Below are 24,826 nucleotides of genomic sequence, written 5' to 3'. Positions count from 1 at the left end.
TCCTCCTCAACTTCGGTATTCGAGATTGATGGAGTTGATTTCAAAGTAAAAATACTAGGAGAGCTTTTTTGCGATGATGAAGCCATGCCGAACTACTTGTAAAAACCTTGAATAATTTTGTAAAGTTTGCTGCAATGGCAGTAAAACTCGAACCCCGGCGAGGATTTTAAAAAAGTTTTGGAACTCGGCTACGTTTAGTACTTCTGCCTAGTGGCTATTTTCGCTATGACGCCATTCTGCCTATCTTGTGACAACCTTGAATAATTTTGTAAATAAATGTCATGCATTGGCAATGATGTTAGCTCAAAGCCCAGGCAATGATTTTAAAAATGTTTTGGAACTCACCTACGTTTAGTAGTTATATTAAAAACTAGCCTAGCGACTAGTTTTCCATTTGATGCAGTAGTTATTCTCCCTTATGATTAAAAATAGAACTAATTATTCACGGAATTTAATAATTCACAGAGCTGACTGTTCGCGAAATTGCGAATTTTTATCTCCATCGGATATTTTCATCCTGTACGGTATACATAATACTGCTTGCATATATATATCTATATATATATATATATAAATATATATATATATATATATACTGATGAAGAAGAATGTTGCAGTTCACTAGAAGAGAGTGCTCAATATTAAAATAGAGCATTTATATAAACTATATTAATAACTGAAAACTTTTAAAACATTTTACAACTTAAAGTTTCATGGTTGTTACCATTCATCAGGTAAAATTAAAATGATTTGAAGCTCATATGACTGTACGCAAAAGCACATTGAGTAGCTTAACGATAAAGGCCAGCTACATATAATACAACTAGAAATTCCACTGTCATACAGCCCATGACCAAAGTGATATTGGAAAAAAAGAAAGGGTACTGATGGTTGAGAAATGCAATATTAGCAGTCAAATGGCACTGCAGTGCAATAGGATCACTGCAATGGTGATAGCTGTAATGTACTGGGTGTGGGTGTTATTATATACAACAAATAGCAATAATGAAAGGAAAATATTATATGTTTATATCTCTCCCCCTGCAATAGGAGAAATGCAATATTGGCCAATAATAGAAGTAAAATGCACTGATATTATTAGAATAACCAATATTATTAATATAGTAATAATATAAAACCGATGCAATATTTTGTTTACATTTCAAAATGTCATAGCTAACAATATCACAAAGTTGTGATATTTATATAGATTTTTAGAGAATCTGTATTACGTAGTCATTTTTCTGTAGTCATCCAAACTTATAATTAAGTATTGTAATAATCTCATAAAAACCGTTAGAAAAAATATCATAGTCATTTCCTTTACTTACACTGCGTTGGACATCAGTTAGAATACCAAAGTACTCAAAAGTGTCTAAAAATGTCAGTTACTTTGAATTCGGCAAAAATGAAACGATTTCAGTACTCCTACGTTAATTACAGAAACCTTCGGCAATTCGACAATGCTATTATAGACTGGTAAAATGTGCACGTCATTTTTTCGTAAAATGCGCACGACTTAATCGTTCTATTCTCTGTCGCTCGGCGTTTTGATTTCCGGTCTTAACTTTGATAAAAGTGAGGCTTAGAAAATTTTAACAACAATTTTTGGCCAAACAAATCTGTCTATTTATGTATAATCCGATCAGATGGGTTAGTTTTAGGAATTTGCGGTAACTTTTCAAAGGCTTGGTAACATATTGAAATAGGTTTACATGCGTTTTGTGTCATTATTATACTTAAACGACTTTACAGACAAATAGCTAAATTTGTTGATAAGATTCCGTTGCAAAGGTTTGGTGACGGCCGATGACGGATAGTTTTCAGGAGTTGTGTGCACATGTGCATTTATCATAGTTCTCCCAAACCAATCGCTTCATTAGTGTTTGGTCGTGGGATAATTTAGTTGGTTCACGTCACAGCATTGCGAATTAAGTGCTTATTTGAATGCCTGCAATTTGACACAAGCTCGTTTCTTGAGTTTAAGCTTGCAAGCTCGGGTTTGTATAGAATGGAGTACTTCTCCCAAATGCACAAATTACAGCGTTTACTGGTCTTATTGTAACTACTCGCCTTTTTCAATACTCTCCACTTGATGTCGTACTGAATGGATCGATCTTTAAGCTGCCATATATAATTACTTAGTTCTGTTGAAGTTCGTTTTGATGGATTGTTGAAGCTGCTACGATGGTTGTAATATCTTTTCTTGAATCAACCCTCTGTCAGGCCAACATATGTCTGTTTAGTAGCATCAGGTTCATTGGCCATAACTGTAGCCGGATAGATGACAGAACTAGACAAACATGCATTTGGTAGGGGACATGTAACTTTATCTCGACAGTTGCATTTTGCTGTTGGCTTTTTGTTTGATAGCTGCGCTTTGTTGTTATTTGCAATAATCTGTCCAATATTGTTCATGCAGCTATAGCTAAGTTTTAAATTGTTTCTATTAAATATTGAATAAAGTTTGTGATCTTCGGGAAATTCTTCACTCAGAGCTTTAAAAAAAGCTTTCCTATATTGGTGGCAACATTTTTAGAGACCACAAGGCGAGCTTTGCATCTAAACCATCTTGCCGCCTAATCAACCCTACTACGAACGAACTTGGCATCATAAGTAAGAACATAGTAGAACGCATAAACTTTAAAATAAATAGCGCCATCAGCATAAATCAATGGAGGAACACGCATGACGTAAGTGCATGGTTCAATGCTATTCCTAATAAGAAAGAGTGTAGATTTCTATCTTTTGATGTTGTTGAGTTCTACCCCTCTATATCTATTGACCTTCTATCTCTAGCTTTAGACTTTGCTACCAATTACGAGACTATAACATCTGATGAGCGCAGAATGATCTTGCACACCAAAAAGACCCTGCTATATAGTGATCATGAAGCATGGGGAAATCAGGACATGCAGACTGCTTCGATGTGGCTATGGGTTCTTATGATGGAGCAGAAATATGCGAACTGGTTGACTGCTTTATGTTACATCAGATAAACTAAATCACAAAAGAGACTTTTGGATTATACCGAGATGATGGACTTGGCGTAGTGAGAGCAACTCCTAAACAAACTGAGAAGCTCAAGAAAAATCTGTGCACATTATTCCATCGATATGGGCTGAAAATATCTGTAGATGCAAATAAAAGCACCATTGACTTTTTGGATATATCGTTAGATCTACAGAATGAATTATATAGACCCTTCAGCAAGCCTAATAATATGCCTATATACATGCACACAAGATCTAACCATCCACCCTCAATCATCAAAATCATTCCAGCATCAGTCAACCTGCGCCTATTTGCCATATCATCCAGTCAAGATATATTTAGACAAAATACGAAAGAACACCAAGAAGGCCTTAATAGAAGTGGATACCATCATAAATTGACATTTAGTGAGAATACGACATCACATAACACCAGAAACAAACGCAGGAGAAATATACTTTGGTGTAACCCCTTTCTCTAAAAATGTTGCCACCAATATAGGAAAGTTTTTTTTTTAGAGGTCTGAGTGAAGAACTTTCCAAAGATTACAAACTTTATTCGATATTTAATAGAAACAGTTTAAAACTTAGCTATAGCTGCATGAACAATATTGGACAGATTATTGCAAATAACAACAAAGCGCAGCTATCAAACAAAAAGCCAACAGCAACATGCAACTGTCGAAATGAAGGTACATGTCCCCTGCCAAATGCATGTTCGTCCAGTTCTGTCATCTATCAGGCTACAGTTATGACCAACAAACCTGATGCTACCAAACAGACATATGTTGGCCTGACAGAGGGCTCATTCGAGAAAAGATATTACAACCATCGTAGCAGCTTCAACAATCCATCCAAATGAACTTCAACAGAACTAAGTAATTATATATGGCCACTTAAAGATTGATCCATCCAGTACGACATCAAGTGGAGAGTATTGAAAAAAGCGAGTAGTTACAATAAGACCAGTAAACGCTGTAATTTGTGTATTTTGGAGAAGTACTTCATTCTATACAAACCTGAGCTTGCAAGCTTAAACTCAAGAAACGAGTTTGTGTCAAAGTGCAGGCATTCAAATAAGCACTTAATTTGCAAAGCTGTGACATAAACCAATTAAATTGTTGTATTATATGTAGCTGGCCTTTATCGTTAAGCTACTCGATGTGTTTTTGCGTACAGTCATATGAGCTTCAGATCATTTTAATTTTACCTGATGAATGTAACAACCATGAAACTTTAAGTAGTAAAATGTTTTAAAAGTTTTCAGTTCTTAATATATTATATTTATATATACATGCAAGCAGGTAGCAGGAAACACATACACCGAGCAGCATAATCATGCCGCAGGCGTTGTGTATAGAAGTTTATGTTACATATTAGCTGTGCAGTCAGCTTTCTTTTAGCTGTGCTATAATCACATAATTGTCTAATAACCCATAGCTATGGGCTTGCTAACTAAGTCAGTTCCTTTATGTGCTTCTTACCTGTTAGCTGTGTTTTCTGTGATACAAGACTTATTGTGATAATACAATACAACAACTACAATACAACAACTGGTGTCAGGAACGAACATTGTGGACTCACAGCCAGCATTTTTCTATTATCTTGCTATGGATCCTAACATAAAAGCTTTGATCGTTGCTATGCAGAAACAGCAACAACAGTTCCAGCAGCAAAACGCTGATCTACAGAAGCAGTTTATCTCCTTGTTTGAAGCTACCAAGAGTGACAGTGCTGCATCAATACCAGTAGCTGTCGCCATACCCAAGTTTGAAGCATACGACAGGGGTAAAGACAAATGGAACCAGTACCTTCAACGTTTCAATCAGCACTTTAATGTGTATCGGGTGGTAGATGACAGTCAGAAACGAGCATGCTTACTATCTTGGGTAGGAGCTGAGACATACGACTTGTTGTCAAACTTATTTGGCGCAGAGGATATTACAAGCAAGTCATTTACTGAGTTGTCGGAGAAACTTAATGAACACTTTGCAGATACCATACATGTTCAGGCAGCAAGATTTGAATTTTCTCAATGTAAGATGAAGACTGGTCAGTCCTATGTTGATTGGGCTGCAGAACTTCGTGGACTCGCACGGCACTGTGCTTTCACGTGCAAAAGCACAGGCTGTGGCACTAGTTATGTTGATGAACAAATTCGTGACATAATCATTAAAGAGACGCCACATGCTGATGTACGTCGCCAGTGTCTAATTGATGCTGATCCCTCTCTTAATGATGTTCTTAAGAAGGCTGCAGCATTCATCAAGACAACGGAGACCGATAAAATTCTCAAGGGGGAGACAACTTCTCCAGCTATTGAAGACACAGTAAACAAAATGTCAGTCAGTACAAGCAAAGATCACGCCGAGGTCAACAAACCATTGGAAAGCAACAAGCTAATGCACAGAACACAGGTATGTTGAAGTCTTGCCCTAGCTGTTACATTAAACATGACAGAAAAAATTGTCCCTACAGAGCATTTGTCTGCAGGAAATGTGAGGTCAAAGGTCACATTGAGGCTGTCTGTATGGCTAAGACAGCAGCACAAAGGCAGACAGAACAGTCTGCTAGGACAGTTGAAAACTCTGTGTTAAGTGTGCTCACTGATGCAAGTGAACCTTATCATTCAGTACATGCAGTTTCAGATAATCTTTTCCATCGAGTCAATAGAAAGGTTTGGATCAAAACTGTTGTCAATGGTCATGATACAATGTTTCAATGGGACACAGGGGCTACTTGCTCTATAGTTGATTTGCAAGGCTACCAAAGTCTTGGATCACCCACCTCTTACCTGTCAGTACCCATCTCAAAGCGTATGGGCAGAGTGAGTTACAGATTAAAGGACAATGTTCAGTTAGTGTGAAGGTAGGAGATGTGGAAAAACAAAATCTCAAACTTCTTGTTGTAAACACAACACAAGGCTCAAACCTTTTTGGTCTAGATTGGAGTGACAAATTCGGTCTCTCGCAGCAGGGGCTAGCTATATTGACACAGGGTAGTTGTGATGTTACCTGTACTGTCACAGGAAGTAACCCTATTGAAATTAGGGACAAAATTGCTGCACTCTCCTCTAAGTACTCTGATGTCTTTAAGACAGGTCTTGGCCGATGTAAAAAGGTAAAAGTACCAGTACCCTTGAAACCAGGAAGCACATCAAGCTTTTCTAAACCCGTGTAGTGCCATTCTCTAGACGCCAAGCTGTAAAAGAAGAGCTAGAGCGATTAGTTGAAGCTGGTGTTTTGGAACATGTGGACTTTAGTGATTATGCTGCTCCAATAGTAGCAGTTTCCAAACCAAATGGAAGAGTGTGTATATGTGGTGATTTCAAGATGTTGAACCAACAAATATCAATTGATCAACACCCATTACCAAGCCTTGAAGAGTTGCTAGAGAAGTTGAGAGGCGGGGTACACTTTTCCAAGATAGACTTGGCGGATGCCTACTTGCAACTAGAGTTAGATGATAATGCAAAGAAGTTGTGTGTCATCAACACTCGATGTGGTTTGTTTCGCTACAACAGGATGTGTTTTGGATTGGCATCAAGCCATGCACAGTTTCAGCGATGCATGGACTCAATGATTGCTGACTTACCTGGAGTTGCAGCATACTTGGATGATCTGATTGTCACTGGTAGCAGTGAGAGTGAGCACTGGTCTTATCTCGACAAACTCTTAGCTAGACTACAGGAGTATGGGCTCCGCATACAGAGAGAGAAATGCGAGTTCTTTAAGAATGCTGTTGAATACCTAGGTCACATAATAGACAAGAACGGCAAGACTTCCTCGAATTCTGCAATAGAGGCTATTGAACAGCTTCCACGACCACAGAACTTACAACAACTACAAGCGTTTTTGGGCAAGATCAACTACTATGGCTCATACATTGCTGACCTGTCTAGCAAAGCAGCCCCCCTCTACAAGTTTCTTCGTGAAAATGTCGAGTTTGACTGGACTGACGAGTGTGACAAGGCCTTCCATGTTCTTGAGGAAAGTGTCATCAAGGCTACCAAACTTACCCATTTTGACCAGAGTAAACCGCTGGTTCTAGCAACAGACGCATCTAACTATGGAATTGGGGCAGTACTCCTACAAGAGGAAAATGGAGCTGAAAGACCACTAGCACATGCATCAAAGACATTGAGCGTGCACCAAAAGAATTACTCACAGATAGAGAAAGAAGCGCTTTCTATCATCTATGGAGTGACTAAGTTTAGACAGTATCTATATGGGAGACGTTTTACACTCATTACTGATCATAAACCCCTGGTTGCCATGCTTTCACCAGAAAAGAATATCCCCGTTTTAACAGCTCAGCGACTGCAGAGATGGGCCCTCACATTGATGGCTTATCAGTATGACATCAAGTACAAACCTACAGCACAGCACGGCAATGCAGATGGCTTGTCCAGGTTACCTATAGGGGCAGACCCGAAGTTTGACCATGATGAAGAGAAGGAGAGCATTGAGGTCTCACACACTATACAAGAGGAGCTCGATCATGGTCCCCTTGACGATGAGGCTGTTAAACAAGAAACCATGAAAGACACATCACTACAGATAGTGAAAGAGTGGATACTGAATGGCCTTTGGCCCAATAAGCTTACAGCTAGCTATGAACATTTGCGGCCATATTGGAATATGAGGGAGTCTCTTTTTGTTCATGGGGAGGCTGTACTTTTGCAACGTGATGACACTACTAGAGTTGTCATTCCACAGGCTCTGAAGAGTAAAGTGTTAGACTTGCTGCATACATCACACTGGGGTGTAGAAAGAGTAAAACAGCTTGCTCGTCGATACGCATGGTGGCCTAGCATCAATGCAGACATAGAACAGCTAATCAAAGCTTGTGAACCTTGCTGAATCTGTGCTAATGACCCAGCCAAGACTTACCAAAGTTGGCCGTCTACCCAACTACCATGGGAACGAATTCATTTGGATTATGCAGGACCTTTTAAAGGTCAGATGTGGTTGGTTTGTGTAGATGCACATTCCCGATATCCGTACGTTGCTATGCTAGATGTAGGAAAAACTACTTCTAGGGACACAATTGGCGTGCTACGACAGATCTTTGTACATGAAGGTCTTCCTCAGACTATTGTTACAGATAACGGCCCACAATTCGTGTCAAATGAATTTGACCAGTTCTGCACCATGCATGGCATTAAACATATAACATCTCCCGCATTCCATCCTGCATCGAATGGAGAAGCGGAGAGATTTGTCCAGACTATTAAGCAATCTGTAGGAAAGAATTGTACAGGAGGGGAGAAAATCAAGACTGCCCTACAACTGTTTTTAACCATTTACAGATGTTTGCCTCATCCCTCTTTGAACTGGAAATCACCTGCTGAAGTTCTACATGGACGACAGCCGAGAAATACTCTGACCTTGCTGAAACCAATTCAGAACAAGAAAACTCTTTCACCAGGTCAAGCATCTTCTACATCATCACGGTATGAAGTAGACTCTTTGGTTTATGCAAGGAACTATAGCTCTGGACCTAAGTGGATACCTGGAACGATAATTAACAAGCTGGGTAACATACTGTATGCTGTGCGAACAGACCGTGGTGTATGGAGACGACATGCCAATCAGCTACAGGCTAGACTTCAAGTTAATGATACATCAACCAATGACAATATCATCACAGCTTCAAATGATCTTAACATCCAACCTGCCCAATCTGTACCTGATGAGAGGCCAGTACAAAGTCCCAGATATCCTACTCGTAATAGAAGACGACCTGATTACTATGACAGTTCTAAGTTCTAACAAGGTCATGACTAACCATAAACTCAGAATAGTGAGGGAGATGTGTTACATATTAGCTGTGCAGTCAGCTTTCTTTTAGCTGTGCTATAATCACATAATTGTCTAATAACCCATAGCTATGGGCTTGCTAACTAAATCAGTTCCTTTATGTGCTTCTTACCTGTTAGCTGTGTTTTCTGTGATACAAGACTTATCGTGATAATACAATACAACAACTACAATACAACAGTTTATGTGAAGAGTATGGCCTTAATAAATCTCAACACTGGTGGGAAGCTCCTGGTAAGGTCAATGAAAATGACCGCGCTAAGATCCTCTGGAACTTCTACATCCGAACTGACAAGCATGTCCTAGCAAACCAACCAGATATAGTGGTGATGAACAAGGAGAACAAGGGAGCTGCTATAATAGATGTAGCAGTACTCAATGACTACAATATAGCTAGCAGAGAAAAAGAAAACGCAGAGAAATATCTCTCTCTTGGAGAAGAGATTGAAAAAAACTGGGATTTAAGAAACAACTGTAATTTCAGTAGTCATTGGTTCACTAGGTGCAATAACACCGGCGCATAAAATGTGGCTTGCCCAAATGCCAACAGCAATCAACTCAGGTGAGTTGCAGAAAAGTGTGCTATTGGGAACAGCTAAGATCTTGAGGCGAGTGCTCAAACTCCTAGGTCTTATAGGAGACCCGATTTAGAGCAGAAATTACCACCCATATGGGTTAGCCGGGGTGAGGAAACAATTTTATATATATATACATGTATGTATATACATTTATATATATGTAAATATATATATAGCCCAATTTCCAATGACAACAATATAGACAGCACACACAAGAAAAGTAGAGAAATATCTCTGACTCAAAGACAAGATTGAAAGTGCTGACATATAGGAACAACTGTAATTTTTGTAGTAATTGGAGCATTGGGTGCAATAATAACACCGTCATATCAAATTTTGCTTGCCTAAAAACCTGCCACCATCAACACAAGTCACCTGCAGAAAAAAGTGTTATTAGAAATGGCTAAGTTCTTGAGGCAGTTGCTCAAACTACAAGGTCTTTAGTAGGAGACTCAAGCTCTAATAGACATTACCACTCACTTGGGTTAACAGGTTAACAGGGTTGAAAAATAAATTTGTTTGTGGATTATCGGCCCATAATTAGCCACTGGCAATTAAAACAGAGTTCTAATACGGTTATTATTTTGTAACACAGTCAAAGCATCATAAGAAAGTTTTTATTTATGGATGTGTAAAATCTTCATTTTCAAATATTTCAATATTTCATGTTATCAATGATAATGCACGTTTATGTAAGATAGACATCTTATGTTTTTAACAACTTTTTTGTTTTTTTAATTTGGGATAAATTATATGAATTTGCATGAATGATGTTGTTCATATTATATTTGCATACAAACAGAAGAAAACTGTAGGCTTTCATATTATAGGAACAAAATGAAGTTTAGATTATGAGTGTGCTGTTTTAGCATTTTATACTAAATCTAGTAAAAATATTAGTATAAAACAGTTTATAGAGTATTTTATCTATTATTAAAACGTCATGAAATTCATGAGATAAGATCTTTCTATATCTGTTTTTGCAAAAATTGTGTACAAAACTATGGGATAAATGTGCAAATAAAGTTAAATGAAAAAGTTTGATAATTCTTTCAAGGTAATTACTGGGAATATAAATAGTAACAAGAGATGTGGTCATAGTGATCATTCTTCCTCACACTCAATTACATAATGTATTTAATATGCAAACTAAATAATTTAATCGATGGCTGAGAAGTTGGAATAGGTGTTGAACTCTGATAGGTAATATTCCACAAATTTGTACAGTGCTTCCAACTCTTCCTACAACACAACATTTACTTATATGTATACGTTCACACATGTATAAAATCTAAATCAAAAAATAAATATAACAATAATTATATGGGTAAGAGAAAAATACTCAGCTAATAGTTCCAGCAAACCTGGTTTTGCAACCACATTTTGTCATGATAAGCAGAAAATTATTTAATACATGTTTGCTTGGTAAAAGGGTCTGAAATGAACTCGATGACGATGTTGTAGTTATGCGTTCCTGAGAGGATAACTCTGAGATTGCTTGCAAAAGGAAGATAACTCTTAGCTTCTATTTGATTTGGTCTGTAGAGGTTCATTTGTTATGTAAATCTTCACGTATTCAGAGAGTTTAGTGGTTTGTTTTTTGCTGTATAGTTGGGCACGTGTCATCATATTTTTAGGTTATGTTGTATGTTACAGATTTATCTTTCAAATTGAGAATGTGTTAAATGATGCATTTCATTTGGTTTTGAGGCCTATTGAGCAAAGATATTTCAAAATTTTCTACAATTGTGTTGTGTTGTTGTTTACAGTAGCTCAGTAGTCTATATTTTGGGTTAAGCAATGTCCTTGAAATTAGCAGTTGTTTGTTAATACCACAAACTGTTCTAAGAGAGCATCATAAAACATACTATTCACCAGTCAAAAACGCAGCAATTAAGATACTGAAAAAGAAAACAAGGAATAGCACACAAAATTGGGCCTGAAAACAAAGTAAATGAAGTAGCAGAAGAAAACTGCTAATATTTATTGCACTAACATATAGGCTTAACAACCCAGCTAAATCAGAGCTAAGAAAAAGCAGTAATAGATTACTCATTTGAATAACAAGAAAATTACCAAGCAAACTACTGTAAAATTATGGCACAGCACTAGCAAGGTGGTAGATTGGTCAAAGGCTTACAAAAGAAAAAATGACTTGCATTGATACTAGTGAACATATGGGAATTTAATCCTTCAATCACTAAAACCCTTTTAGAAAGCATACTCCTTTTTGCTAACACACTTACCTAGAAGACAGATGATCAGAGACACATTATCATACATAACGACAAAAATTTCTTATTCACAAAACCAACTGTTGAGAGAGACAAACACAGACTGCTTATTCAACTTGATATTGAGTAGCTATGACTGGTCATAAACTTGTGAATTGATAGACATACACACTGACATAAGTACCATATTAACTAAAAACTGACAGCGCATGCTCCACCATACAGCTTCAAAATAAAACATCGCAATCTCAGCATACTTGAAAAATTTGAAATAATTCACGAGCTACAACCGAGTGTCAAACAAACAACATGAGTTATCAGTCTTTCTGAAAGAATGATGGGGGTTATCTTCTTGGGATCAACCAGAGACAATTGCATAACCGATTCCATTTCATTAATTTATAACAACAACAGATGTTTAATTACCGTATTTACTGTTTGCCACTGTGAAAGCATGGCTTTGCAAAACTGAATATATGATGAGTATTAGCTAATTGATTTTACTTTATCATTATTGCTTTTATTATTATTTTATTCCGAAAATAATTCAATCTTCTTTAAAGTTATATTTTGCTAGTGTTTTAATAATGCTGGTTGTTTCATACCTGATGATTATATGTAAATCACAAATAATTGTGCTCTCTGTACGCGTAAACAATAAAGCCAAAACAATGGTTCTTAGTAATGACAAGAGTGCCTGAAGATAATAACTCTGCAATGCATCTACTGGTAAGTTACAATACATTTTAACACAAAATAGGATTATGTAGAACAGATAGTCGTTACTCTATACGATTGTCATTAGTAATAGAACTGGTTTATTTTATTAAAGAGCTGGTAATTTAGTGTACCTAAGTGAATTCTGGTTACACTGTTAATAAAGTCTTGGAGCAATTAGAACAATTTACAGCAATGCTTTTCGAGAAAACTTGCACTTTAGTACATTACCAAGAAAGCAAAAGTTGTCAGTTGAAAGTTTTATGTGTTCTCCTTTATTAATGTTATCTCTAAAAAATAATGTGGCGGAAGCCGGGTCACAAATTTATTTCTGATGTTTTATATACTCATATATAATTATTCTTATATATATTTTACATATTGTGTCTGTCTTTATTATATGTCATATTGCTAAAACTTTGTTTGCTTGGGCTTAACGAACTAAAGTGTTAGCAACTCTATTAATCATCCTTCCTATATGGTTTCCTACCCGGTTTCATTATACGGTCCGGGAAATTATATGTATATTGGGAGCGCTCTTGCTAGGAGCGCAGAGTAGAGCAGTCACAGCTCTATGACTAATGGAAATTCCTTTGGAATAAAGCGAATGAAAAGCCATACTTACTTCTTTTACAATTGATGCATTGCGACATTTATTGCGATGTAAATCATGCCTGGGTGAAAGCCGACAAAATCCTTTACAATATTATAATAGCTTTAAAGGCTTTAATAGCTACTGTAGTTACCATCAAAAAGATTGTTATGTTTGTGTGCAATATAGAAATTGTAAGTTAGACACATTACCACAAATTGTAAGGATTTAGAAAGTTTCAAAACTAAAAGAGTAATGTTTTATGGTTGAAGCTTCCAAGCTCCAGATAACCAATATATCTTCACCATTATGATATTTTTAAGTTCCATCAGTACTAACATACCCCTAGCATTAGTTCATGTATCTTTCACCTAATGTTATTGTACTAGGGCAGACTCACCAGAGTAGTGCAAATCTGTGCTCGACTATTTCTGGCCAGTTTAACCTCCAAGACAATATCCACTTCCTGCTCAATCCTCATTCTCATATACAAGTTCATAGAAATAAGGAAATGTCCACTCAGACGACAACCATTTCTACAATTATTAAAAGACATGGAATAGCTTGTTCTCTAGTTTTCTATTCGCTGATGTTCAAAACATTTTAAAATGTGCAATCAGTAGCTTTAGTATTGCAATCAGTAGCTTCAGTGTTGGAATCATTAGCTTCAATGTTGCAATCAGTAGCTTCAGTGTTGCAATCATTAGCTTCAGTGTTGCAATCAGTAGCTTCAGTGTTGCAATCAGTAGCTTCAGTGTTGCAATCATTAGCTTCAGTGTTGCAATCAGTAGCTTCAGTGTTGCAATCAGTAGCTTCAGTGTTGCAATCATTAGCTTCAGTGTTGCAATCATTAGCTTCAGTGTTGCAATCAGTAGCTTCAGTGTTGCAATCAGTAGCTTCAGTGTTGCAATCAGTAGCTTCAGTGTTGCAATCAGTAGCTTCAGTGTTGCAATCAGTAGCTTCAGCGTTGAAATCAGTAGCTTCAGTATTGCAATCAGTAGCTTCAGTGTTGCCATCAGTAGCTTCAGTGTTGCAATCAGTAGCTTCAGCGTTGAAATCAGTAGCTTCAGTATTGCAATCAGTAGCTTCAGTGTTGCCATCAGTAGCTTCAGTGTTGCAATCAGTAGCTTCAGTGTTGCAATCAGTAGCTTCACTGTTGCAATCAGTAGCTTCAGTGTTGCAATCATTAGCTTCAGTGTTGCAATCAGTAGCTTCAGTGTTGCAATCAGTGTTTCTTATTTTAAATAGAGCTTTTTTTCACATTATATTATACCTAGATGAATGACAAGCAATGCACGCATAATGAAAAAAGTTTTTGCACGGAAAATTTACTTTTTACCAGCATATACGAAATTTACTCTTCTAACTTTTAAATTAAAATGTTTGTTTATTTCTATGTATTGTGTTTATTTCTCTGTAATTTAGATTGTACTTGCTGCAGTGTCTACTACTGCTCTATACTGTTTGCAATAGTCATGTTGCCGTGTGAGTTTAGATATTTTAAGTATTGTTCTTATAGTATGGTTTTATGCATAATGCTAGCTGACGTGTTGAGTGTGAAGCCCTGAAAGATTAGTCATGTAATAAGTGGGTGCACAATTGGTTATATAGTATAGCCAGTTTAACCACGTAATGTATTGGATAAATGCCTGTTATATATATATATATATATATATATATATTCAAATGTATCCTACTTGAAACTAAAATCAGAGTGCTCAACATAGGATGGAGCAGTATAAATTGGAAAGTCAAATAGTTTACTTATCTTTCAGCTACTGCCAGCAGGAAACTGACAGTAGCTGAAAGATAAGTAAACTATTTGACTTTCCAATTTATATATATATATATATATATATATATATATATATATATATATATATATATATATATATATATATATATATATATATATAGAACTATATTTCCCAATTAGGAGGCTTCTATCAATATATAATCCATGTTAGGAGGCTCTGAAAAATTAGGAGGCGCCCAGAGAGCCTCCTAATTCTAGCAGTGTTTATAGTGCTTAACAACCCTATAGAAGTATTTTAAACATGACATTTTTTGTCATGGCATACTCATTTTTATTTTAGGTGTCCAAACAAACAATGTTAAAATTGCTTTGAAAAATGCTCTGTCATAAAATGCTTTTGTTGTTTCTGTTTTGTGAGAGACCAAACTTCTTAAAGCATGTTTCTTTTTAAAGTTGTGGAAATTATGTGAAATTTAAAAATAAAATAAAAAAGAATGTTTATATGCTTAGTAAGTAAAAACTACAAGGTTCGACAATAATTATGAAAGACTTATTGATACCAAAATGCAAATCTAATATTTATTCAGTTCATGACATACTAATAGCTAGTAGTCTGATGCAGTTTTTATCTATATATGTGGTTCTCAAAGTATGTCGTGTGTCTACATTCCGGCTATAGATATAGCTAAAGCGCACGCTGATTATTTTGCCGATGCGGCCACACGTTACGACGCCCCTGCTAAGAAATATTTTTCATAAGGTTTAATTACTATATTTAGGGTCAAGGCCAATTCTTCCTGCGCAAACAATTACATTGTTTTTGTGGGAAGAGCCTCCGTAAAATAAGAGTGTCTCTGTATTCAAAGTTTTGAAGGATAGCTTCTGGTGGCACAATAACCTTTGTTATATACTTGCATTCCTATGCAAGAATTGTTTTATTAATTCTACATATTTGGGATTTTTATTTTCTTTTCGCAGTTTGTATTAACTGTATCAATACTGTGGCAAAACCGACTTAATTTAGCTATTACTTGCTAATTATTTCACATTTACATCTAAACCTTTTTAAATTCATTTTATTTTTTTAATTTATTTGACCTGCACGAAGCATTTTTCTCATGATATGAGTAAATATGAGTTTAAAAGTTGTTTGACAAAGTTTGAAAACCTTAAGAGTTGTATTTATTTTTTATTAAATTATATCAACTAACACTTTTCTCATTATACCTAGTTTGAAAGTTGAAATGGCAAATATTGTTATATGTTAAATACAAATCAATTTTTATACCAGAAACTTTTTTATTACCCGTCAACACCAGGTAGCACAGCTAGTTGCTTCATAAACTGATGACGTGCAAATAAGCACAAAAATGCTGAACTACAAAAGGTGCCTTGCGTTACATTAATGAGATGTGATGAGTTCCAAGTTTGGCATCGATAACTTTTAATAGTCACTGCTGAGTTTAGAGTAATTATAAACAGCTCTAAAAAGCTCAAATTTAAGCTAAAAACTGCTGTCAATGAACAGTAAAATTTGGAATCAGTTTGCCTATGTTTAGATTTATCTGATTTTTATAATTTATTAGGCGTTAAGTATTTCTTACATAAATTTATGATGTGTCCAAGACCAGCCCTTACACTCAAACAAACACTATACCTGCATTGCACAGTAATAGTATCTGAACCAGAAGTAGCATATTTTTCTGCTTTCTGACAAAGTTGAACAAGCTGTTGGCATGAAGGAAGTCTGTTCTTGCTTGTTTTTATTTCCAGAACTTTCACACGATGCACCTGACAAAGATGAATATCAACGTGTCTTTAGCATTATAAAACACATTAGACATTTGCATTATAAAATTGTATGTTTTGTTTATCAAAGCTCAGCAAACTGGTTACAACATAACATCTTGCTTAAAACACATAAATTACATAATTTTTTTATTGTATATTTCAATACATCGAAGTCTTGGCTTTCGAATGATCTATTTTTTGCCATGGTGAGACAGACATTGGTTGGTGTTTATAGGATTTCCCCAGAGCTCTACCACGAAAGAGTTTACTGGCATTGTTTCGAAAATTGTGATGTCACAATTCTCATATTCGTTGTTGTGTGCTCTTACCACTTATTTATCAACTACGAAAGTGACGATAATGACGCTAGTGGCAGGCGAAGGTAGGACAACTCCAGAGAACGAATGAAGATGACAAAGGAGTCAGTGTCATTAGTTCTCCGTGTACATATTATTTCTATGATAAGTACCTCAGACTCCAAAAACCATACTATATTTTCCCGATGATATTATGCACTAGCTTTTTATTTTTAATGCGATGTTATAGGTGACGACTGAGAATAATTAATTTCAAGCATTGCCTGATCTCGCGAAAGTGCGATTGATATTTAGTCCCAGGGCCACGCAACCGCAGGTCATAACTTATTCGATGTGATTTCATTACCTTTATGAACGACAGTACATTTATTGAAGCATAATTAATTAACTCAGAACATGTGTTTGTACTGGTCGGGCGTTAGCACGATCACGGGAATTGTTGATTATCTAGAATCTTAGTTTATTATTAGCGCTTTCCGGGTTTAACAGCACCAAATGTCACAGAAAAACGCAGCCTTAATGGCAGCGAAAGGGATCGACGACCTAAGGCTAAATGAGAATTACGACGCCACATTTTGAGTACCTGAACCAAGTGTTTTTTTTGCAGGACGTACTTTTGACACCCTGTTTTTCTTAGTTCTATTATTTTTTGTTTATTGAATATAGGCTCATTTGAAAGCCAAGACTCTGATGTATTGAAATATATAATTAAAAAATTATGTAATTTATGTGCTTTAAAGGCAGTTTTTGATAACATATGGCTTCTGGATCTGCTTTCTGAATAGTGTAAAAAGAGATGCAAAGAGCAAGTTAAATTTCTCTTCATTGTTAGTGTAAACAAGTTATGGTTCAAAAATGTATAAATAACTTTGGCACAAACAAGTCAACTTTTGTTTAAGTTGTTAATTGACTAACAGATTGTGTTAAGCCTTACCTCAGAATCTCGTTGACACTCTATGACAGTTTCTATGATACTTTCTCTTTCAGCTTTGCTTGTTGAGCTTTCAACACTGCTCATGTGTAAAGTGGTTACAATTATCTCTCCAACTCTCACCGACTGGTCTTTTTGAGGCAGGTAAGGACTTTCTTCCTGTGTTTAGTACATAATATAAAAATATTTACCATGTAAGTGTTATAATAATATGTGTATTGTATAATAAATGCTTAGTATGCTGTAAGCTATAAAGTAACATCACTTGCATCTACATATATTTGTAAAATTTTCTCTAAAAAGATAAACCCTGAATATAGGAAGTAAGAGATTCATGTCAGTTATTGAATTATTATGCCCTTGCACATACTGAAGAAAGACTTGTAGATATCTAGTTGATATTAATTATTGAAATGCTATCATTCAAGGTTGGCTAGAAAGAGGTACTCTGCAAACGTCTGCTCCATAAACTTCAGCTAGAAAGTTAAAGAACATTTGGTCAACAGTACATCATAAAAACAAGCTTTTGATATTATGAAACTTGAAACAATATATTTAGAAGTCACAACCATTAAAAAGTTTCACACACCATATTTTATAAAACTGTTAACAAATTACTTTAGATTTTTAAAACACACAATAACATGTAATCAGTAAAAAATTTTCTACAAACTGGTACTGATAATGACTTGGTTACACCAACAGCAATTAATTGTTTTGTTATTGCTGTTTATATCAAAACCCGTTTTCTAACTCCAAAGCTTTACGGATTTTTCATTGAAACTCTGAAAGCAATGCCATGAAAATAATTGATAGCTGTATCAGGCTAATAATAGGTCTTCGTTTAGCATGATATTGATATCTTGACATATGCGAAAAATGATTTCACAATCGCAATGGACTCTGCACTACTATGTAGAGACTGTGTAAGATAGTTAAATTTATCTTTCTAAAGTTCTGTCAAAGCGTTTTAAAAATAAAACGCTACTCTTTATTTGAATGTCACATCTAATAAAGTGAAACTATTCGGAAGGGTTGAAAAAATGGAGCACCATTGGTTTTTTAGGTTTCAAGGTAAAACTTTCAGAACCTCCATGCTAATGTCTGTCATTTCAATGCTTTGAGTTTACTCACCGTACAGTCATTTAGATATATAACAAGAGCTGACTTTTGCTCTACAACCATTCTCCAATATTCTGGTGTTGTAGAGCTCATGGGAATCTGAGTCAAAATGAATCCTCTTTTCTTTTGATAACCCTTCAAAAATACATGAAGATCAAATAGATCCAAATATATTATTGAAAGCTGTGACTATTTAGCTGTCACGATAAATTGTACAATTTTAGGACGTTATATGTACATTATGCAGAAACAGTAGTCGAGCTAATTTTAGATTGACCCGCAAAGATATAGAATTTGACAATTGCTTTAAACTTAAGTACCATTGTCACAGGCATACACATTTGTGCACAGAGCACCATCTCCACTTTTTCATATCATAAAGTGTAAGCAAACTTGACTGAAAAACAGTGAGTCATACAAATGAATGCAAACAGTAATTACATATATGGAAGAAGCAAGAATATACATACATTAGAGAAGGTGGCATTTATGTAGTCATCTGAGTGGATAAAGAGTACTCTCTGGCGGTCAGCTATAAAATTAATAAACAGACTAAACATATGAGTGCATTTCCTACAGTCTGAAGTTACTAAAAAGCAACATATTCTACTTTTCTTCTTTTGTGTTGCTTTCCTAGTTTGAAAGCAAGCACGTGTAAAAACAATGCATTTTGTCGGTTTGTATGATCAGGTTTTAGAGTAGCATCACACTAATTTTGGCCATGTGATACTAAAGCTTCTACACCATAAAACTCTGAAGATTTGTTTATCTTTCAGTATAAAATTGTCATTATTTGCAAAAGCTTTATATAGGTGCCAGACTTAGCCACTATATCGGCCTATCCATAAAAGATAAAAAATATATTGAATCGCTACTTTTGCCACGATATTATTTTGGAAGCTGCAAATTAAGACAGTCTATAGAGCGTGTTTGTTGGGTTTCTTTGGAAAACTATCTACTCTATTTTAATACAGACATTTTGAGCACCTGCTTTTGTAAAGAGCCTTGACTGTGATAAAGCCTGATAGATCGATCAGTGTCAGATGTTTTTAGGTGTTGGCAAATCACAATATGGAAGCATTACTAGCATGTAAATGCTATATTGAATATTGTGTTGCATATGAGGGCACTTCACTTGTAGCTTACTGGTGAGCTACTGTAACGAATATAGCGTTTTTTTAATGTTTTCCTTGTGTATTCGAGGATTTTTTACTAGCATCTTATTATAGGTGTAGGTAGGTTAGACACTATTTACGTGGTTACAAATATGAAGTTTTGACAGGCAAAGATTAACTACTTAAACTCTCCCTACGTCATGATGCTGGCTTTTATAACCATATTTACTCATGATGGGTTGCCTTACAATAGCATGATTTGCTGATGTACTATGCAACCAAACCAAGCTAATTCTAGAAACCTTTTAAAAGTGAGTGTTTGTAAAACAATGGTTCAATGTAGTTGTCAATAAAAAACACGTTATTTGCAAATACAACCCAGAAAAGTATAATTCCCACAGATATAGTGTTTTGGTAAGCAGTGTGTAACTACAATGATATTGGTAGTTTAAAATCAACTTAGAATTCAACTTACAGGGAAGAGCTTTGGTATTTCTATTTTTGGTGATATTTTCTTTTTGCGATGCAGAGCAGCAGACCCCATCATCGCAACTCCTTGATGTTTGACCTAGCCTCGTGAGCTGTTCTGATAGGACTGAAACACCACCTGCTCCCTTCTAAAAGCACAATTAGTTTATGTTTGCAATGGTTAAGTAAGCTTAAATTTATATGCTGCATTATTAATTTGTAACATCAACTGCTTTCAAATTCGTACACATTATCCAATATGTATAGATAATGTATTCATGTGAAATATATATTATATAATTTATGACTTACTTTGGTTGTACATATGATAAAAGAACATTCATCAGATCAGCCTTTAAGGGTAAATAACTGTTGCTAAAAATACTACTCAATGGTGTTGCAGAAGCCGCTAGTTGCTCAGGCAGATGAGCAAAGAAGTGCATTAAATATTTTAGTTACTATGATACTATAACACATTCTGAGCAAAGTTAGCAGTCAGAGATAAGAATGTACAAGCATGTTAGTTGATGCTATTACTCAGGAAGCTTAGGACTATTGAGCAAGAGTGTGATAGTTGGACTGGCTGCAAGAAAAACATAAAAATTGGTATGCTCGCTATGAACAGCCTAAAATTTCAGACTTGTAAATCTTAGATATAGACTTATTTTGATATATGTCTGTGTTGCCATCATAAAGGCAATTGTAAGCTGAGATACTTGCCATGTTAGCTTGGAATAAGTGGATGGTGGTATGTTATTTGCTTAAAAAACCTTGATTTATATTTTAATATAAGTTAACCTGGTCTCTGCTTACAAAGCCTAATTGCTTGAATACATGTGAACGTTAGCGGATTTTTCAATTCAAAACAAGTATTAAAGATTTGATTGCGTCAAAAAAGTCAATCAAATGGAACTAAGGCCAATATAAGGCTAAAACATCAGCTACAATTTGATGTCATTTTTGTATTTATGAAGTAGCCCTGTTCAGAGATATAAATGTTTGAAGGAGATCACTTTTGAAGCATTCAGATTCAAGCTGGTGCTTTATTCGTGATGTGTATAGTTATAGTGAGCGTATATGAAATAGTAAGGAATAAGTATACTAGCTCTTTTTAGCCAATCATCAGCTACAAATTTTATATAGGATATAATAAATGTTATCACTAATAAATTGTGTTGTCTGTGTTATCGAAGACTCTCGTCATTAGGGAACTTATTGAATTACTAGATTGCGCATTGCTATTGTTATTTAATTTACTGAATTAACTGACATGGTTAATTTACTGAATTACTGCATTGACACGTTTTAGTGACAAACAGCAGAATTGCAGCAATGCTTTACAATTAAGCAGTAGTAAAGGCTTTTAAACAATTGTAAATTCAAATTTTCATAACTTGAAATAAGTGTTTCATGAAATAAATTAGAAGGAAAAATAAAAATTTAAAGGCATTTAAATGTAAAATCATTAGCAAGTAATGGCTGAATATAGTCTATTTTGCTACAATCACAATCAAAAGTTATTTAGTATACAATTATGGTTTCAGTTCGTTTCAGTGTTGGCATGCCAAAATATCATAGGCTATAGATATACATAAAATAGTATAGAATCCCATATTCATTATCTAATGCAATCACCTCCTGGTAAAAATCATCATCATTAAAAATAGCACCAAAATACTATATTCACTTTAATAACTATAAGTGCTTAGAATGACTTTAGTGCATTTTGTTGTTATGGTCTACAAGATAATACAATATTACAATGTACTACGGGGAAGTTCTTTCCTTCAAGACAGACGCGCAACATAAACGCTGAATCTAATTAAGTGATTTTAGTTAACTAGTTTTCAGTTTTTGCATGTATTTTAGTCAACTTCAAACTTTGAACAAAAGTTTTATTATAATATTTTATTAAAATCGTTTTTATTATATCGGACACCAGATATACCAGATAACGGTTACGGAAAACTCGCCATGGCGAGTTCAGCAACATATATCTTTTAATAACAAATCGCCAAATTTTAGGTTTGAGATAAGTTATTACCGTGGGCAGAACAAATTTGTCCTAACAAAAGAAGACGAAAAAGCATCGTGCTGCAAATACTTAATGTGCAAAATATTTGTTAACGGTGGCATCGTAACGCGCAATGGGTGCAATGCTAAAATTATTAGCATGTTATAGCATACGTTATAATGTGTATGAGAACGTCCACAATCATGATGGCTGATATCGCTCAGTGGTATAGCGCTTGGATTTTAAATTTGTGGTAAGTATTTTCGTGAGTTCAAGTCCTTGAGATTGCTGAATTTTATTTATAAGATTTAAATAGCTATAACCAGATGCACTCACACACCAACACTTATAAATGTATGTAGAATAGTGCCTTGAGATGCGAGTAAATTGACATACAAATTTAGTCCTAGAACGCAACAAACTCGAATGTCAAGATATGACTGTGTTTTACTAGCTGGAGTAACAGTGATTCATTTGCATAGATAAGATAGTAGCCATGGTAGTTTAGATCTACATGTATGTTTATAGGTGTGTAAGTACTTGTGGTACCTAAATACTTATAAGCATGTTATAAGGTGCTGTGGCTCAGATATACAGTCAAACATGGATAACTCGAACTTCAAGGGACCGAGCAAAAGTGTTCGAATTATCAGAGCATTCAAGTTATCAGAGCACTGTCACAAGTCCATATATTTACTTATTTATTAGTAGATACATGTACATATACAAACTATAATATAAATCAAAAGCACAAATGGCTTGTTTCAAATTAAATGCTTCTAATGTAAAGTTTAAAACGTTTTCATGAAAAAGTATAGAGATTTTTCTATCACTTGAGATTGGTTTGTTGTTTGAGGTGATGTTATTGCCAGGACGTTTTTCAGATTGACATTGGCAAAACTTGATCGTTGTTGAAATGCTCAAAAGAAAAGACATTTTTTTCTTTTGGGGTTTTACCCACGATCAATTTTGCCGTTTTTTCTTGAAGTTTATGCAGATTACCTTACTTTACCTGGGATTCGTTAAGAGCAACACTCCAAGGCAGTTCAATTAGAAGTTTTACGGTACATTCTATATCACTCACGCTTTTTTAATAGATACTTATTGAATGTACACACGTATTCTGTGTTTAGGTCAAACGATGAATAGTTTTTTGTAGCTCAGACAACGTATACGTTTAATTACAACATTTTTTAAGACGTTTTAAACATGTAACATTCCGACGTTGATTCAACACGGAATCAACGTCGGAAAACTATTCATCACGGGCTAGCCGAGTCACGCACTCAAGGATTTTCGCCACGCACATACAAAACAACACGCGATTTTTGTTTTGTATGTGCGTGGCGAAAATTCTTGCGCGCGTGACCCGGCTAGCCCGTGCTATTCATCGTATCGCAGTATAAATCAAATTTCACCAAACATTAAAAAAAGTCGTTGACAAAAATATTTTGCCGATGGTGGTAATAACGACGCTTATGAATTACGAAAAGATGAAGTTTACCTCTATGGCTTTGAATAAAGTGATTTTCTAAAGCGAAAACAACCGTTTCGGTAGCTGTTGGGCAAAAAAACAGTTCGAATTAACAGTGTTGAGTTCGAGTTATCTATAGCAATTTATCATTACGTGGGAACGGACCAAAGGAAATGTTCGAATTAACCATGTGTTCGAGCTATCCGTGGACGAGTTATCCATGTTTGACTGTATGTTCATAGACATGTTAGTAACTGAGGCAGCTCTGATGTATGTATAAAGGATTTTCAGTTAAGGTATATGTAGAGAAACAAGTTAGTAGATATGGTAGCTAGATATAGAACTTTGTGCAGTTTAGTTGCGATGGTAGTTGAGATAAGAGTGTACAGACAATTTAGTAGGTGTGGTAGTAAAATTATATATGAGTGTCAAAAGCTGTTAATTAAAAAATGCATTTACAACCATTTTTTAAACAAAGTCATGCAAATGAAAAAGCTTTTTCAACTTATGTGCTACATATTATTTTATTCTATCTGTAACATGTCAATTCACAACAATGATAGAATATCTATATTTACCTGCTGCCATTTTTGGAAGGTTGCAGGGAAGTTGGCACATGGAACTGAGGTATTTCCGCATGACAATGCCTCTGACACCATGTCATACAGAAAGGCATATTGCTCCTAGTACCAGAATAAAAGTAAATTTTTTTATTATATTTGTGCAGTGCATTAGATGCAATGTTCTGAACAAAAACTTTAAAGGTTTATTTGCAACATAATTCATGTTACAGTTATTTGGTATCAAAAGGTTTACCATGTCTTACTCTGTTGTGTTGTAGGTGCAAAATATGTGAAAATATGATTACAAGCTCTTAAAAGCTCAAAAACGAACACTTAGTC

At 35.2% G+C, this 24,826-nt stretch overlaps 1 protein-coding gene across 1 annotated transcript in view; it reads right to left on the bottom strand.

Annotated features, from left to right (window-relative positions):
* Window positions 1-10,503: 10,503 nt before the first annotated feature.
* LOC137400557 (receptor-type tyrosine-protein phosphatase alpha-like) overlaps window positions 10,504-24,826 on the bottom strand; it is a 43,884-nt gene continuing 29,561 nt past the window's right edge. Inside the window, exons 15-22 of the mRNA XM_068086883.1 lie at window positions 24,503-24,607; window positions 20,444-20,585; window positions 19,324-19,385; window positions 18,866-18,988; window positions 17,735-17,890; window positions 16,350-16,483; window positions 13,337-13,472; window positions 10,504-10,635 (exon numbers count right to left, since the gene is read on the bottom strand). Coding sequence (XP_067942984.1) covers window positions 10,552-10,635; window positions 13,337-13,472; window positions 16,350-16,483; window positions 17,735-17,890; window positions 18,866-18,988; window positions 19,324-19,385; window positions 20,444-20,585; window positions 24,503-24,607 — 942 coding nt within the window. The 3' untranslated portion in view covers window positions 10,504-10,551. The remainder of the gene's footprint in view (window positions 10,636-13,336; window positions 13,473-16,349; window positions 16,484-17,734; window positions 17,891-18,865; window positions 18,989-19,323; window positions 19,386-20,443; window positions 20,586-24,502; window positions 24,608-24,826) is intronic.

The sequence above is a fragment of the Watersipora subatra genome, chromosome 7 (assembly GCF_963576615.1).
Source record: "Watersipora subatra chromosome 7, tzWatSuba1.1, whole genome shotgun sequence".
NCBI classification, from domain to species: Eukaryota; Metazoa; Bryozoa; class Gymnolaemata; order Cheilostomatida; family Watersiporidae; genus Watersipora; species Watersipora subatra.
This window is presented reverse-complemented; position numbering and strand designations above follow the sequence as displayed.